Below are 18979 nucleotides of genomic sequence, written 5' to 3'. Positions count from 1 at the left end.
TAAGTTGTGTCCAACTCTTTTGTGACCCCATGGACTGTAACCCACCAGGTTCTTCTGTCCATAGGATTTCCCAGGCAGGAATGCTGAAGTGGGTTGCCATTTCCTTCTCCAGGGGATCTTCCTGACCCGTGTCTCCTGCATCTCCCCCATTGGCTGGTGGATTCTTTACCACTGAACCACTAGGGAAGCCTATATATATATTAAGTGTATATATAATTTTTTTTAATAAAAGGAAATTCCTGGACAGACAGTGATCAAGAGAGATAACAGCAGAAGTGGCTGAATGGGAGGCTGAAGCATTTGTCTTAGACTCCCACATCTGGCTACAGACTCAAGTGCCCATGGAAAGAAATTATTTTCTGCTACTTACAAGAATAGAACTGAGATGCTGTGCTGGTCTGAGTCTAGAAACCAAAAGGAGTTTCTTAAATACCCCTATCTTTAACTGACTACCATTAATATCTAACCTGAGGGAATGTGATGGCAATGATGATCTCTGGGTGGAGTGGGGGAGAAAAGAGAAAAACTCTTTGTTAAAGGTAAGAATTAAGCAAATGGTCTACAGGGAAATCAAGGTCATAATTTGTTTCAAACTTTCAAAATATATCTCACATAATTATGACTATACAAATCTAAAATACACTTAAGGCTGAATTATTGATTTCTTTACAATCTCACCATATAATGAAAAATTCAGCACTAAGTATTTTATTACTCTTTTCCCTTTTCATGTTATTAATGTACTCTGAGATATTATTAATTTTCTCCATTCTTTTTAAAATTTACATTTTCTTATTTATTTTACTCTGAATCTGGGTTCCACCTTCTTACTCTATTCTCAGACCTCCTTATTGGTGTTAACTGAGGTCTTCAGTAATGATTCTTGACTCATTACTTTGTCCAATACGTGTGTATGAGTTGAGTGATTTAAGGGCCAGGGGATATGAAGGATCCAGAGGGAAAAAGTACAGATTTTAATGATATAACTGATATTAACCATACTACATTGGCAATCTCTATAAAAAGCAAGAAAGTATGTTATCAGTTTTGTAATTCTTAATTTCTGCATTTGTATCTGTATGTGACTGATTGGTAATGAACAGGCACACATACTAAAATGTACTTGGGTAGACCTGGTGCACTTTAGTCAGTGCTGAAAGGACAAGACAGGTGAGAGAGGCAGCAATGGTTATTTGATAAGCTATTTGATAAGCTAAGATGAATTTGAACAAAAGTCAGGTGAAACTTGCTGAGAACATTTATTGCTTCCAGTTGAGATTAATGAAGTGTGGAACATCTTTGCCAAGAGGAGCACCACCTCATCCTTGTGGCATTAGGCCTCTGACACTGGCTGCCACAGGCAGGCTGGTGGGATGCCACGGCCCCTTTCTCTGGGATGTCTCTCTGTGGTGGTGCCTGCTCCCCAGTGACTAGCTTTGCTGTGCAGTTTGAAGCCGCTTCATCTTTGTTTTTTGCCTTCGAGCAGTTCTCAGTTTTTTAGTTTTTAAGAAACTATCCTCTAATTGGTATAGAAAATCTTCAATTCGTCCAACCTGAAAGAAATAAACAGATACAGCAGTGTTTGTTGTTTCCCCAGGTTTTGTGTATATAGGAAAATGCTGAGGAATTTAAAATAAATGGCACATACAGGTCCAAGGTTGGAACAGAACTGGCAGTGACAGATACAATTAAACATGAAAGTCCCCTTTTGATTTCCATTTCAGCGTTCTTTGTTTTAGGAACATGAAGAAGACATGCAGGAATTTACTACTAGGTCCTATATGTTGGAGAATGGAACTTGGGAGTATCATTACCTGCTGTCTTTAATGGTCAGTGAAACCAGGGATTTCAGAAAGAAATAACTGGTAAAAAATTGTTCCATTATCTAAAAGAAGAATGAAACAAAATCTACCCCCCTCAAAACCAGTAATTCTACATTAATTAGTATGCCCCTTAGGCCACTTGTCTGATAGCTCAGTTAGTAAAGAATCTGCCAGCAACACAAGAGACCCTGGTTCAATTCCTGGGTCAGGAAGATCTCCTGAAGAAGGAATAGGCTACCCATTCCAATATTCTTGGGCTTCCCTTGTGGCTCAGCTGGTAAAAAATCTGCCCACAGTGTGGGAGACCTGGGTTCAATCCCTGGATTGGGAAGATCCCCTGCAGAAGGGAAAGGGTACCCACTCCAGTATTTTGGCCTGGAGAATTCCACGGACTGTATAGTAGTGGGGTAGCAAAGAGTCGGACACGACTAAGCGACTTTCACTTCACTTAGGCCACTTGGGAGAAAAATGAATATTCCATATTGTTTTAGCAGGAGCCATTTCTCTTTTAAATAAAAAGGAAAAGTTGAAAAAAAATAAGATAAAATAATATATAGAAAATAGTGATTAAAAATAAATTATTAGTCTTTCTTCTAAGCAAACTTAAAATTATTCAATGACAGTTGAATGCATTGTGCTGTTTGTCAGAGTAAAACAGTTTACATATATGTTGAGTTGGGCTTTCATGATGAATAACAATTCATACTTAACCCTGATTCCCAGGACCTGCATATTCTATTAGTCTAAAGTCACTCACTGAAGAGCCTATTGTCATAAAGTTAGCTCAAAGCTAGAGCACTTACTCTTCAAGGTGTATGAACATATCATCTACTTAAGATAAAAGCACTTACAAGTTCAATTTTCCAATTTTGAGCTCTACTTTTGAATCACTTGATTTATCATTCAGAGTAATATCCAAAAGATAATTCAGGTTGTCAAAAAGAGAATAATACATAGTCGCATTCATCTATATGTTATAGTTAGGTCTTATATCACACAAGGTGATGCATACAATCTGTTGGTTTCCATAAGAAAATAACATAGCTTGTTTATGTGAAAACAATTATTTTTGAAAACCTAAAAGTACTTCAGGTAAATTTTTTCCAAAAGTTTGTGTAATTTATGATATCTGATTATTGCAGCAATCCTCAAAATGATTTGACAGAATATTTTTAATCTTATCATGAAGTCAGTGCACGATTTTATGTATTCCATCCATTTATACTATCCAACTTATTCCAAAATCATAGGTAAAAAATTAACATAGAGCATAATCAAAACAAACACAACAGATGGCACGTTACTGTTACTTTTATAGTTGAGTTGATGGCTCACTCAAGTTATTTGCACTGAAAATGTATCATCTAAATTGAAGCTCTTTATAATGATAATGACTGCAATTAGCCCCAATACAATTAAAATTATAACCCAATGCAACAAAAAACATGTCCTACAGAAAAATAATAGTTTTAAAATATCTTTTGGGTGGCTGCTATCTTTTTTGAAAATTCTGTTTATTAAGAGCAGTGTTGACTAACTGGGTTGCTTTTCATTAGAAAAGACAAAGAAGAAACACAAGATATGTTAACTGAATAGAGAGTACCACTGAATTACCCTGGGAGGTCTAGGGTACAGACTCTATGCATGCTTCTCCTGGCCTAGGTGTTCGCCTCCTGCCTGGTCTGTCTACATGTTATCCTTTCAACCCATTATCCCAATAATACTCAAATGATCTTTTAAAAATGTGTATCTGATCACAGTTTGCCCTGCTTAACGGCCTAAATGGATTCCCAAGTCCTTAACATGAGCTACACATCTCTGGGTGATCTGGTTACACTACACTTGTGTTTCTAATTCTGTCTCCTGTAATTCCATTTGCCTTAGCCCTGTGATATATCTCTCAGTTTTCTAAGCACAACCATGCAGCACTCTATGCACTCTTGATTTTCCTAATGCTATGCCCTCTGATGGAATACTGTCATTGGAACGCTTACATATCCTCTGGATTTCAGGTTCAATATCAGTGTCTCAGGGACATATTCCTTGATGACTCAAATTAGGTTGGGGTTCTCAGTAACATATTCCCACAGCAGTCCATTCACCTCTTTTCCTACTTTAATTCTTAATTGTTTATAATGATTTATGTAGTATCCACCTTCCTGTCTGGGCTTGCTGCAGTAAGGCAGGCAACTAGGTCCATGGTGTTCCTTAGTCCCAATACCTAGGATATGGTAGACCCTCAGTAATTTTACTTCTTGATAATAGATCTGAAGACATCAGTGTGTTCAGAAACCGATGTATTTTTCCATACTCAAAGTGGTGACTGGTATGAAACATATCAGAAGGCTTTCTTTTCTCTTACAAATTAAATAAGAAAGAGGGACTTCCCTGGTAGCTCAGGTGGTAAAAAACCCATGTGCAATGCAGGAGACCCTGGTTCAATTCCTGGGTTGGGAAGATCCACTGGAGAAGGGATAGGCTACCCACTCCAGTATTCTTGGGCTTCCCTGGTGGCTCAGACTATAAAGAATCTGCCTATAATGTGGGAGACCTGGGTTTGATCCCTGGGTTGGGAAGATTCCCTCGAGGAGGGCATGGCAACTCAGTCCAATATTTATGGGCTTCCCTGGTAACTCCGTTGGTAAAGAATCCACCTGCAATGCTGGAGACATGGGTTCAATTCCTGGGTTGGGAAGATCATCTGGAGAAGGGAACAGCTCTAGCATTCTGGCCTGGAGAATTCCATGGACAGAGGAGCCTGGCTGACTACAGTCCATTGGGTCACACAGAGTCAGAGATGACTGAGAAACTTTCACAGATTAAATAATCGCTTTCATATGCCATCATTCTATTACCATTTGAGTTTAAGCATGGTAATAAAAAGGTGTGGTCTCCATGCTTGAAACAGCCAAAAGTAGAAAGGGCATTGACTGGTTAAGGAGTCAGAAGTGTTGAGTTCTGCTCTTGCCCTGGTTTATAATCCTCAATTACCCCCAGAGAAGTCACTTGGCCTTTCTGAGCTTCAGTTTTCAGAATGGTGGATCCAGCAGGTAGATCAATTAGGGGCTAGCCTTTAGTGAAGAAAAAGGTTAGCCTGGATAATTTCCAAGTGAAAGTGAAGTTGCTCAGTCATGTCCAACTCTTTTCAATCCCATGGACTGTAGCCAACCAGGCTCCTCAGTCCATGGAATTTTCCAGGCAAAAGTACTTGAGTGGGTAGCCATCTCCTTCTCCAGGGGACCTTCCTGACCCAGGGACTGAACCCAAGTCTCCCTCATTGCAGGCAGACGCTTTACCATCTGAGCCACCAGGGAAGCAGACAATTTCCAAGGACACACTAAGTAAAAAAATTCCATGACTTGTACTCACACCAGATTTAGGTTTGTCCAGTCTTAAGATGTGCCTTCACAGTTTTCAAATCAGAGGTTATTCTCTTAGATTATACCATTAGGGGAATGACACAACATGCAGCAAAGTGAGCCAGTTTTAGCCTCTGTGCTTACTGAAGTGTAGGAGAGCTGCAACGTGTTTTTAGTAAAGCTGGTTCTTTATTTTCCTTTTTTTAGTCAAGGAAAGAAAAGTGCTGGTTGAAGAGAAAATAGATTCATATAACTAAGAAGAACAGATTGCAAATGATAGAAATTTCTATAAAGCCCTTAGGGGAATAAAACACAAATATGTAGGCATGTAAGGAAGGAAACAAACCAGTTTTGGGAGCAGAGGCCTTATTAGACCTTCTTTTTGGGAGAGGATCCACTTGCTTAATTATATCAGATAGTGTCCTTGGTCATTCTGGGTCTAATTTTCCCATTTGCAAAATGGGCTGATAACATTCTCTTGTGTATCTGTGTGCCAATGCTGACGTAGCATTACTGAGATATGGGCATCAGCCCAAATGTGCTTGTAGAGAATTTGGGATGCCAGATGATTGAAAGGAACTGAAGAATTCAGTCCAAGGGCAGATTCTCACCTATCATATGGTTATCAATCAAAATCCACATCAGAGAGTTAGGAAATTGTTATCAACTAGTATCTGAGGACTTTTAATTCTTATAGACAAAAGTCTATCTGTCATGACTTAGTGTGGAGTCAAAAAGTTCAGAAAAAAGATGATTTTGAAACCGTGAAAGAGAAGACAGCCTGAGAAGCACAGGAGATATCAAAGCTGAAATTCTAACAGTACAAAACCAAATAATACCAATTAGAAAGAAATGTGGCGGTAACTAAATAGACCAGTATATATGACAGGAAAATTTCCGGTCAGCTCAGATCTCAGAGGAAATACTCTTATTCTTTCATGCACATATTTATTGAACATCTACTATGTATTTGGTACTTTACTAAGGTAATATGCAAAAATATCAGGATGCTTGTTTCTGAGGAACTCATATTCACATAGGAGAGACAGTTAATGAAAAAATGACTGCAACAAAGCATAAATGTTTATCTAAGAATTATGTACAAAAATGTTTTGTTAGCAAAAATGTCAGAACAGTGAATTCTATCTGAAGGAAATGTGGAGGAGTATGGGAGGTGATAGGAGATGGGTCTTTGTCAGGACAAGAAACTCATTCCAGACAGAGGGAATGGCGTTCATAAAAGGAAGTTGTGAAAGAACATGGGCTATTTGATAGGGGTGAGTCACATAGCTTAGATGTGGGCATGAGGGGACTGGGAGTAGAGATATACATAGCAGGAAACATAGATTGGGATCAGCTTATAAAAAGTTGAAAACTATTTAGCTATGTGGTCAAAAAGATAAATCTGGTGCCATTGTGTGGGGTGGAATGCAGCTCGGGAGACTAGAAGCAGGTAGATCAATTAGGGCCCAGTGCACCAAGATATGAAAAATACTATGGGGGCCTGCATCAAGAGTTTAAGAGACATTTGGGAAATAAGAATTGTAGTCTTGATGAAAAATTCTATGTTGGGGTTAGAAGGCAGGCAGAACTAGTAATGACTGTGAAGTTTCTCATTTGAGACAATAATGGTATCTTAATGAGGTAAAGAATAAAATTCAATGAATAATTTTAGGGGAAAAGAATGAGTTTGATTAGTGACAAATGTAAGAGGTAGAAAAAGGCCACAAAATCAGAAATGTGTTTTAAAAAATGGACCTGTAATAATAGCCTAATACTAGGCTAAAAGCCAGAATGATGCAAAACTCCTAATTGGAAAGAAAAAAACAGTCCACTATTTTGTGGTCTACTGTGTGAAAAGCATTCTAGCAGTTAAAAAGTCATAAGAAAAAGAAACAAAAAGTGATGCTGTTGGTTATTGAGAACAAAAAAGTGGTTATGGTAGAGAGAGAGCCTGTTGGGTCAAAGTCAGATCTCCAGCATGTTCTTGGTGTGTGACTTTTGGGCAAACTTATTTAATTTCTTGGAACCCAAGTCTCTTCATCTGTCAGTGGCTTCACAGGGTCCTAATGAAATCAAACAGTTTATGTGAAGTATTGTATAGCTCTGAATTGTTATTATTTACTAGTAGTATTAATGCTTGAATCTGGAATATATGCCCATTAAATAGAAAAATAAATTTTAAAATACATATAAAAGTGAAATAAAATGAAAAGCCAAAGAACTTTAACAGTCCCTGTGTTTTTGACCTCCACTCTTTAAGGATGCTGCCTCAGTAACTGTGCTAGGTGTAGGTATTTGATATGCTTTCAAGTCTTGTGATTAAGTCTCAAAATTCAACTATATAAAGGGTAGAATTAGGAGGGGAAAGAGAAAGGGGTGTGAAGATATGAGTTTCTGATAGTGCATATTTGGCTGCAAGTTCAAAATACTTCAACTGTAATTCCTGGTTACCCAAAACTGATCTGATTATAAACTACAAGTTTAAAATGTGTCTCAATGGGAGTAATAGTTCTCTCCCTTTTCTGGCCATGCCCTGTCTCATCTGGGCTATGATGCTTGGTACTGGGTATGTCCAGGTCTTAACTCCAAACTTTATGAAGAAAAGTTGGAGGACCTGGAGATGTTTACTGGGAAGAGAGAAAACATAACAGGAATCTGTGGTATCTTTAGGTGATATGTGAAGGGGTGATGAATTTGTTCTGTGTTAGTTTACATATTTGAAAGAGAGTACCATTTAGAATTACAATATGAGTTTGAGTCTCATTGCTTTCACTGGTGATGTAACTTAACTACTGAACGTTAATTTTCTCTTCTCTAGTGTAAATCATGAATTAATTATAATCAGACTTTATTTACAGGGTTTTAGTGAGGATTAAATGGCTTGATGTTTGTGGAAAGCTCTTCATAAATGTCTAAGTCCTCCACAAAGATTATAATAGCACATTGTGTAATTCTGGTGGTTTCATAATAGGGTCTCAATAAATATTTGTTGAACCGGTAAACAGCTGAATGAGTCCTTCAGTGAGTAAAAAAATAGATATTATATTGATATTTTCACAACTGTGTAAAAGTGGAAGGTGTTTTGGGGTAAGGTATGGAGACCCTCATCACCAGACACTGGAAATCAAACACTAGATGACATTTTTGGCAAGTGTGAATTATTCGGGTCATGTGTGACCCGGGGGTTGGATTAAATAAACTTTAAAGTACTACTTTAATGATGTTATTTTAGCCTGGATTCACTGTACAGAAATGTGCTCAGTGGAAGCAGAATACATTGCAGTTTGCCTTGTACCACATTGAAAGAGCACTATGGAAATGAGAGGGAGCCAATCATTTCCGCTGTATTAGTAATTCAAGGTATCGAACTGGTTGATATAAACATCCATAGATATTAGGGTTCCCAGTACTTCATTATATTTCACTTATAAAAGCATATCCATAAGACCTATAACTTCTCTAGATATATCAACATTTTATCTTGCATCCAAAGGACCCCTATTATGGATTAGCTTAATTGTAGTTTATAGCACACTTTATTTCTCACTCTATAACTGGATCAGATTATTCAATCATCAGATTATTCTTCTTCTCAGTTAATGATTTTTTTTATCATATCAAAATTTAAGATTATTCTACTAGTTCTAGGATAGAATGCAACATTTTTACAGATTAAAATGTTCTCCCTCATAAAGCCACTTCAGAGTAACTTTCAGTACAGGCATAATAAAAAGTATTTGGATATTTTCTCTGATAATCTTTTACTGTAAAATTGGTTTGTATCTTATGTGTAGGGGGAAAGTATGGGGATAGCCTGAAGTCAGGAGAGCTTCTCTGCACTTGAGAGTTTTCTTGTGAAGGAGAGTTGCTGCTGACTCACTATGATTTTGTGGGGCTGACTATGGTTTCATTTGCACAGAGATCCAACCTATTTCTATTTGGTAATTGAAGGCCCGTGAGCCAGAGGTGAAAGCAATAGCACCACTTTCCATTTCTTATGTAATGGCTGGCCATGAGACCAGAGGCCTTGCTGGGGAAGAAACTGAGATTTAGGGCGTAGAGAGTTAGGAATGGGGACAAACTAAGGAAAAACGACAAGAAGCTCAAAATGAGCGAAGCTGGTGAGAGATGGTAACAGAAAGGGACACACAGCCTCAGCCTAATAGAGCTATGAAAAGGGAGTCGTTCAGATGTGATAGAGGGGAAGGAGAATCACTGTGAAGACCTGGGTGTCCCTTTCCCTCCCAAAGTCATTTAAAATCAAATACTATTGTAATGCATTGAATTTCATTCCTTCAAAATTCCTGTGTTAGCGTCTTAAGCCCCAGTACTTCAGGAGGTACCCTTATTTGGAGACAGGGTTTTTATAGAGATCATCAAATTGAAATGAGGTCTTTGGGGTGGGCCTTATCTAAAATGACTGGTGTCCTTATAGAAAGGGGATATTTGGAGACAGTCCCTCACACAAGGAGAATAACTTGTGAAGATGAAGGCAGGGGATGGGCTGATGCTCCTACAGCCAAGGTGTGGTAACCACCAAGGTTAAGCAAACCACCAGGAACAAGGGGAGAGGCATGCACTGGTTCTTCCTCACAGCCCTCAGGAGGTACCAGCCCTGACGACACTTTGAGTCTGGACTCCCAGCCTCCAGAACTGTGATGATAAACTTCTGTTGATCAAGCCACTCAGTTTGTGATACTTTGTTATAGCAGTCTTAGCAAATTAATGCAACTATAGACAATCCCTGATTTATGATGTGTCGACATAATTTGTTGACATAATTTTTTGACTTCTTGGTGGTGCAGAAATGATATACATTCACTAGAAACCATACTATGACTTTTGGATTTTGATCTTTTCCTGGGCTAGCAGTATAGGGTCTGATACTCTCAGAGTGCTGGGTGGTAGCAGTGAGTTGCAGCTCCCCATGAGTCACAGGGTCCCGAGGATCAACACTGAGATGTTTATTTACTTTTTAGGCTACACTACTGTGCAGCATGTGGGATCTTATTTCTCTGTCCAGGGGTGGAACCTTGGGCTCCTAGATTAGGAACATGGAGTCTTAACTACTGGACTACCAGAGAAGTCCCTACCCATACACTTAGAATTGTCCTGTCCCCAGACAGTCATTCTAGTGTTCACTCTCAGTATAGTATTCAATGAATTACAAGAACTACTCAACACATTTTAAATAGGCTTTGTGTTAGATGATCCTGCTCAACTGTAGGCTGATGTAAGTGTTCTGAGCAATTTAAGGTAGGCCGGGCTAAGCTGTGATGTCCAGAAGTTAGGTGTATTAAATAATTTCCAGCTGATGGTATTTTCAGCTTATGTTGGGTTTATAGAGATGTAACCCTATTGTAAGTTGAGGAGATCTGTACTAAGCCATAAAGCTCAATTAGGTTCCGTTTATCTCCTCAAACATGACTTTGATGATTTCTGCCTTTTACTTTTCCTGCTGGTTGATGTTGCCTGCTTCGTTGGTGCCCCCTGCACATGCTTAGCATGTACCTTGGGAAGCAGTGTGTGTTTCTGTCTAGTAATAGCAGTGAGAGGAATGTGATCTCAAACATAAACGCATGGGTAAATTACAGCAAGAAGGAAGACACTGCTTGAAATAGGATTTCCTATTGGATTTCATGTAGTCTGGATTAAGGAGAGACAATTAAATATGTTTATAGGGGTTTGTATATGTTCATGCTTCAGGGATTGGGTGCTCAAAGGACTTTTTTTTTTTTTTAAATAAAGCTTTTAAAGAAGACTTGTAAGAAGACAAAAAATAGATAAAATAATAATTGGATCCTTGGGAATAAATATCATGTTTCTACAACGGTAGTGGTGGTTATAGAAGGAGGATGTATTTCCAGCAATTTGCAATGTGGATCAAAATCCCCTTGGCAAAACAGCCATTTAATCCACCACAGTGGATTTCATAACATTAGTTTTCTTGCTGTCTTCCAGTTTAGTTTCCAGACCAAATGCTTTTAAATATTTATCATCCAAAATGGTTTGAATTTTAATTCTTATTAGAATGACAATTGTTTTCAAACAGGCTTGAAATTAATTTCTAAAATAAACTTTAATTTCTGAAACAAAGTTGTTTCTGCAGTTCATAATACACAGCAGTTTCTTTTAGCTTTTGGCTAGCATTCAAACAAATAGCCTCATATTTCTCCATTTTAATTTAGTGAATTCTGTATGTTGGTATGATAGTCATAAAAGCACAACGTGGAAATGTAAGGCATTAGATGCCTGTGATACATTACAAAATAGGCAAAAAAACTTCTGTTAAACTATATTACCAATTTCTAATTGAAAATCCCCGTAATAATAGCACTTGTAAAGCAAATTTAGTGTAGAGTTAGAGTACAATTATGAAATCTTGCTATCACTTTGTTCTTAATGTATCATGGCTTTTAAAAATTTATTTTCAACACTTAATGGCATAATTTATCTGAAAGTTGAAGTACATATATTTTAAACTTTTTCTTTTGAGATAATTGTGGATTCACATGCATCATATGCATCAGTAAGAAGTAATACAGGAAGAATCTGTGTATTCTTTATGCAGTTTGTCCCCATGGTAACATCGTATAAAACTTTGGTAGAATATTACAGCTAGGATATTGACACTGATACGGTCAAGACACAGAGCAGTTCCACTACTACAGGGTCTCTTGCGCTGCTCTTTTATAGTCACACCCACTTTCCTCCTGCCCACCTCCTTAACCCTTGGCAACCACTAATTTGTCGTCCATTTCTACAATTTTTTCCGTTTAAAAAGGTATTATATATTCATACATACTTAAGATATATACATAGTTGAATATATCGTTGCTATTATTGTTGCATCTCTTTTCTTATATGCTGTCCACTTTATCCATTAGAGCCCTTAGCATATTAATCATTGGTGTGTTAATTTTCTAGTCTGACAATTACAACATCTCTGCCATATTGCTTTGTCACTTCAAATTGTGTTTTTCACCTTTTGGTTTGTCTTGTAATTATTTTCTTGATAGCTGGACATGATGTACTGGGTAAAAGGAACTGCTATAAATAGACCTTTAGTAATGTGAGGAGAAGGCTTCCCTTGTGGCTCAGTTGGTAAAGAATTCACCTGTGATGCAAGAGTCCGCCTGCAATGCAGGCGAGATTGTTTCGATTCCTGGGTTGGGAAGATCCCCTTGAGAAGGAAATGGCAACCCACTCCAGTATTGTCTGGGAAATTCCATGGACAAAGGAGCCTGGTGGGCTACAGCCCATGGCTTGAGAAGGAAATGGCAACCCACTCCAGTATTCTTGTCAGGGAAATTCCATGGACAAAGGAGCTTGGTGGGCTACAGCCCATGGGGTTGCAAGAGGCGGACAGGACTTTGCAACTAAACTACACAATGTGAGGGGAGGGGAAGCATTCTACAGTTCTAAGATTAGGTTTCAGTCTTTTACTGAACCCATGCCTTAGACTGTGACCTTCACAAGTGTTTTCCTCACTTCCCCACCTACTCCTCCTTACATGGGACAGGATGGCTAAAGTGGGCTGCAGTTGGGTATTTTCCTCTCCTAGGTCACTTAGGCCCTGATAATACACCAAAAGGTATGCTCTGTTTAACTGGTTTCTTCTGAGGGCAAGCCTTGCTAAGAAGGAAAGAGTGTTTTAGTATATTTCAGAGTGGTTGCTTCCAGAGGCCTAAGGGGATTTTTCTCTGATACTTAGCATTAACTCCTGGAGGTAAATTGCATAATATTGCATAACTCCTAGACTGGGTCCCCTTAGAGTTTGTAATACTCAGAGTTGTCTGCACTGAGTGTCCAGCAATTTGTGAATTATAATTCCAGGTTCACAAACCCAGTACTGGTTCCCATAGCAGTTTTTGCTCATAAGTCTCTGCTCCAGAAAGCCATATCTCCCTGTATTAATCTGTTAGTCTCTTCCATCTTTGGAGCAGTGTTTTGTCTTGTGTCGTCCATTGACTCACAGATCCAAGAAGAATTACTGACTTTTAGGATAGAGGTGACTTCCCAGCTCCTCATATGTAGAACCAAACACAGAACTCCATGTATATTTAGAATCATATTAAATAATGTTATTTTTGCTTGAATCATCAAACATAATGAAGAGGACAGTTTGCTGTTTTTACTCATATTTTTGCTTGTGTTCTTTCACTCTTCTTGATATTTTAAAGTTCTTTCTTTTATTGTTTCCTTTCTATTTAGGAATTTTTCTTCAGCCTCTTTTTTTTTTTTTTTTTTTTTTTTTAGAGTGAGTTGGCTGATGACAAATTCTCTTAGTTTTCCTTCATCTGAGAATGTCTTGATTTCCCCTTAACTTCTGAAAGCTATTTTCACTGGGTGTATGTAGCATTCAGTGTTGACAATTCTTTTCTTTCAGTATTTGAAAAATGTACCACTTACTTCTGGCCCCAGTTTTGTTAACTGAAAAAATCCACTGTCATTCAAATTGTTTTCCCCCAATAGTTAGTCAATCATTTCTTTTTTGCTGCTTTCAAGATCTGTCTTTGTCTTTAGCTTTTAGAAGTTTGACCATGCTGCATCCTGGTGTGAATTTGAGTTTATCTTATTTGGAATTCATTGAAATTTTTCAGTCTGTAGTTTCTGTCTTTTGCCAAATTATGGAAATTTTCAGCTATTATTTCTTTAGGTACTTTTTCATTCCTATCCCTTTTCTCCTATCTTTCTGGGATTCTGATAACATGAATGTTAGATATGATGTTATAGACTCACAGCTCCTTGAGGTTCTTTTCATTTTATTTTCTGATCTATTTTCTCTGTTGTTCCAGTTGGGTAATTTGTATTGTTTTATCTTCATTTCAGACTTCCCTGCTGTCTCAGTGGTAAAGAATCCTCCTGCCAATGCAGGAGATGTGGGTTCTATCTCTGGATTGGGAAGATCCTCGGAGAAGGAAATGGCAACCCACTCCAGTATCCTTGCCTGGGAAATCCCATGAACAGAGGAACCTGATGGGCTACAGTTTATGGAGCCACAGAGAATCAGACACAACTTAGTGACTAAACAACAATCTTCATTTCATTTATTATTTCTTCTTCATTAAGCTGTTGAGCCCCTCCACTGAGTTTTCCATTTTGGTTATTGTATTTGCAATTCTAAAATTTCTACTTGGTTCTTCTTATGTCTTCCATTTCTTTGCTGAGTTTCTGTCTCTTTTTAAAAGATATTTATTTATTTTTGGCTGTGTTGGGTCTTAGTTGTGGTAGGCAGGCTCTCAGTTCTAGTGCTTAGGCTTAGTAGTTGCAACGTGTGAGCTTAGTTGCCCCATGGCATGTGGGGCCTTGGTTCCTAGACCAGGGATTGAACCTGTGTCCTCTGACTTGGAAGGTGATTCTTAACCATTGGTCCACCAGGGATGTCATCTCTCTCTCTATTTTTTTTTTTAATTGAAGTATAATTGATATACAATATTAGTCACATGTGTACAACATAGTGACTTAAATTTTTTATAGATTATACTTCATTTATAGTATGAAGTATTAGCTATATATGGATGTGAGAGTTGGACTGTGAAGAAAGCTGAGCACCAAAGAATTGATGCTTTTGAACTGTGCTGTTAGAGAAGACTCTTGAGAGTCCCTTGGACTGCAAGGAGATCCAACCAGTCCATTCTGAAGGAGATCAGCCCTGGGATTTCTTTGGAAGGACTGATGCTAAAGCTGAAACTCCAGTACTTTGGCCACCTCATGCGGAGAGTTGACTCATTGGAAAAGACTCTGATGCTGGGAGGGATTGGGGGCAGGAGGGAAAGGGGACCACAGAGGATAAGATGGCTGGATGGCATCACCGGCTCAATGGACGTGAGTCTGAGTGAACTCTGGGAGTTGGTGATGGACAGGGAGGCCTGGGGTGCTGCGATTCATGGGTTCGCAAAGAGTCGGACACAACTGGGCGACTGAACTGAACTGAACTATGCTGTGCAATATATCTCTGCAGTTTATTTTATAAATGGTAGATTGTACCTCTTAATCCCCTACCTCTGTCTTGCTGATCCCCTTCCCTCTAGTTTATTTTCTATATCTGTGATTCTCTTTTTTGTTATATTTGTTTTATTTTTTAGATTCCATATATATATATATGATAGAGTATTTTTCTTCCTCTGACTTACTTCACTAAGCATATACTCTCTAGGTCCATCCACATTGTTGCAAGTGGCAAAATTTTATTCTTTTCTATGGCTGAGTATGTATCAATATACATACATACATATGTACACACAAAGGAATATATGTATATATATGCCACATCTCATCTATTCATTTGTTGATGGGTACTTTGGTTGTTTCCATATCTTGGCTATTGTAAATAATGTTGCTATGATCATTGGGGTTGCTATGAGCATCTTTTCAAATGAATGCTTATGGGGTTTTTTGGATATATACCCAGAAGCGGAATTGTTGGATCATATGGTAGTTCTACTTTTAGTTTTTTGAGGAACCTCCATACAGTTTTCCATAGTGGTTGCAGCAATTTACATTTCCACCAAAAGTGTACAGGTGTTTTCTTTTCTCCGTACCCTCACCAATATTTGTTATTTGTGTTCTTTTTAAGATAGTCATTCTGACAGGTGATCTCATTGTGGCTTTGATTTGCATTTTCCTGATGATTAACCATGTTGATTAACCATGATTGACCATTTTTCATGTGCCCATTAGCCATCTATTTGTATTCTTTGGAAGACGTTTATTCTAGTCTTCTGCCTAAGTTTAAATTGGGCTGTTTCTTTTTTTGATATTGAGTTGTATGAGCTGTTTACATATTTGGGATGTTAACCTGTTATCAGTCATATTATTTTCAAATACTTTTCTCCCATTAAGTAGGCTGTCATTTTTGTTTTGTTGTACATTTACTTTGCTGTGCAGAAGGTTATAAGTTTAATTGAGTCCCATTTATTTATTTATTTATTTATTATTTTTTATGGTTTATTTTTATTTACTTATTTTTTATTTATTTATTTTTTAATGTTTATTTTTACTTTATTTTACTTTACAATACTGTATTGATTTAGCCATACATTGACATGAATCCACCATGGGTGTACAAAATTTTTATTTTTACTTTATTTTACTTTACAATACTGTATTGGTTTTGCCATACATTGACATGAAACCACCACGGGTGTACATGCGTTCCCAGACATGAACCCCCCTCCCACCTCCCTCCCCATAACATGTGTGCCATTTATTTATTTTTGCTTTTGTTTCCTTTGTATTAGGAAACAGATCCCAAAATATTGCTACAATTTATGCAAAAAAATGTTATGCCTATGTTTTTTTTCTTGAAGTTTTTGCTTTCTAGTCTTCCATTTAGGTCTTTAATCCATTTTGAGTCTATTTTTGTATATGGTGTGAGAAAATGTTCTAAGTTCATTGTTTCACATGTAGCTGTCCCGTTTTCCCACCACCACTTAGTGAAAAGATTGTTTTTCCCCATGCATATTCTTGCCTCCTTTGTTGTAGATAAATTGACCATAAATTTGTGAGTTTATTTCTGGACTTTCTATTCTGTTCCATTGATCTATGTGCTAGATTTTTGTGCTAGTACCATACTGTTGTGATTACTGTAGCCTTGTAGTATAGTCTGATGACATTTTACAGTTTGTTTTAAGATGTTTCTAACAGCTTAGACATTTTTATGACAGCCTCTTTAAAATCTTTGTCAGAATAATTATAATAGCTCTAACATCTTTATGTTAGCATCAGTTGATTGTCTTCTATCATTTAATTCGAGATCTTCCTGTTTCTTGGTATGATGCATCATCTTCAGTTGAAATCTGGACACTTATGGTACTAATATTATGAGATCTGGATCCTATTTAAGTCTTCTGCTTAAGCTGAATTTTTCTGACCATGCTATGGCAAAAGATGGGAGGGGCATTGCCTCATTACTGACAGGTGGGGATAGAAGTTCAAGTTCTAGTCTCAATCTCCATTGACTTGAGGAAGGGGTTCCTCATTCCTTTTGGATAGGGATGAGCATTCAAACATTCAAGCCCCTCACTATGTTTGCACTGATAACTGTCTAGCAGTACCTCATCACTACTCCTCATGTGGCCTCCACTGACATCACATTGAGAAGGGAAACTCATGATATTAGCCCAATGAAGGTAGAAGTCTAACTCCTCACTTGGGCTTTGCTGATGTGGATGGGGGTTTGGATTTCCTTTTTTTATTTTCCCTCCTGTGGTGGTTGGCTGGAGTAGAATGATTATTTGCCTAACAGCTTTCCATCTTCAGTGGTTCAGAGGTTAAGAATCTGCCTGTAATGCAGGGCACCTGGGTTGAATCACTAGGTTGGGAAGATTCCCTGGAGGAGGAAATGGCAACCCACTTCTGTATTTTTATCGGGACAATCTCATGGACAGAGGAACCTGGCAGGCTATAGTCTGTGGTGTTGCAAACAGTTAGATACGACTGAGTACTGAGCACGGGCTGCCTTTTCCCTTGTCCTTTGGCTGGAGGGAGCAGGATCTTGTTAGGGTTTTAGTTTTGTTTGTTTCTGTGTTACTAGGTTTCATCATCAAGTGTGGAATGTCTGAAGCAAAAAAATTAGTAAATAAAAGAAAATCCAGTGAACTCATCACCATGTTATTGCTCAGGACTCTAGGTCATTTCTCTTTTCATTCCACCTTTCAGTGTCTTATATTTGTTTTACATATAATGTCCAAAGTTGCGCTGAATGTGAGGAATAGGGAAAAGCATGTCTCCTCCATATTCCTGTAAGTGGAAGTCCTCCATCATGGCTTTAAAAAAATGATTTCTGACCTTTATTCCTTAGGAAGATGTATTTTTATTTCTTGAATCTGTTTTCCCCATTGCTTCTAAAGATTTTTATTAGTATGATGAAGTGAATAACTGAGGCTGAAGGGGGTCTCCTCTCCATCAGAGGTATTAGGAAGTTAAAAGCTTCTCAATTATCTTTCAATTCAATGAGAAAGACTAACTTTATCCTGTCTCTGGGTTAGGCTCTCTAATTTAGGTCCAAATTTCACTTAGCCACCTCATGTTCTCTAGAATCTCTTATCCAGCAAAAAGCCATTTAAGCAGAGTACACATATGTTTTACACACACAGTTTTGATGATGCTGAGAGATACGGGTGTGTTGGTTCTTGTGGCATTTGTGTGTGTTTTAGATTATGGTCTTGTTTCTTCCTCCACATGTACACTTTAAGAAAGTTATAATAAGAATGATAAATGATCCATTCCTTCCTTTAGGGCTGCATGTAAAGGCAGTTTTAATTTGCCCTTTTCCAAAAGATAAAAGGTATAATGAGTCCACTATAAATGACTGAATGAGCCACAAGTCAATTGCTCTGAACTTGTTAATCCTACTTTCAATACAGAATAGAAGATGTCCTATGGTTCATTTAGGTACCAAGTGGTGTAAGCTGAATATTTTGTTATTCTTCGGAATTACAAAGGATTGCAACTTAACCTATAAATATATTGCTGGCTGCCAAGCAAAGGAGATACTTAGGTAATTTAGAGACAGTAACTTTTAGAATGAATGGCAACTCACTCTTCAGTTCAAATGAAATTGAGATATATGCTCCCCTCCCTTGCCCCAGAATATTTCACTGAACTTCTGAGAGATGCATTTAGAAAAGTTTTTACAGAGATAGAGATACTAGTAGGTTTGGAGTAGTATGAGTATTTCCAATTTCTGTTTCAGTCACTTCCTTATATTGTTAGCTCACTAATGGGACAGGCAGGGAGGGATTCCTGGAAGTGGAAGAGTAAACAATGTGCTGTCCAGTCTCCAACATA

General features: G+C 37.8%; 1 protein-coding gene across 1 annotated transcript in view; it reads right to left on the bottom strand.

Moving 5' to 3' along the window:
* Nucleotides 1-1430: 1430 nt before the first annotated feature.
* SPATA16 (spermatogenesis associated 16) overlaps nucleotides 1431-18979 on the bottom strand; it is a 272485-nt gene continuing 254936 nt past the window's right edge. Inside the window, 1 exon segment of the mRNA XM_052645324.1 lies at nucleotides 1431-1553. Within this exon segment, the coding sequence (XP_052501284.1) occupies nucleotides 1431-1553 (123 nt within the window).

Source organism: Budorcas taxicolor, chromosome 1 (genome assembly GCF_023091745.1).
Source record: "Budorcas taxicolor isolate Tak-1 chromosome 1, Takin1.1, whole genome shotgun sequence".
Taxonomy (NCBI): Eukaryota; Metazoa; Chordata; class Mammalia; order Artiodactyla; family Bovidae; genus Budorcas; species Budorcas taxicolor.
The sequence above is the reverse complement of the archived record's forward strand: the minus strand, read 5'-3'. Positions and strand labels throughout refer to the sequence as shown.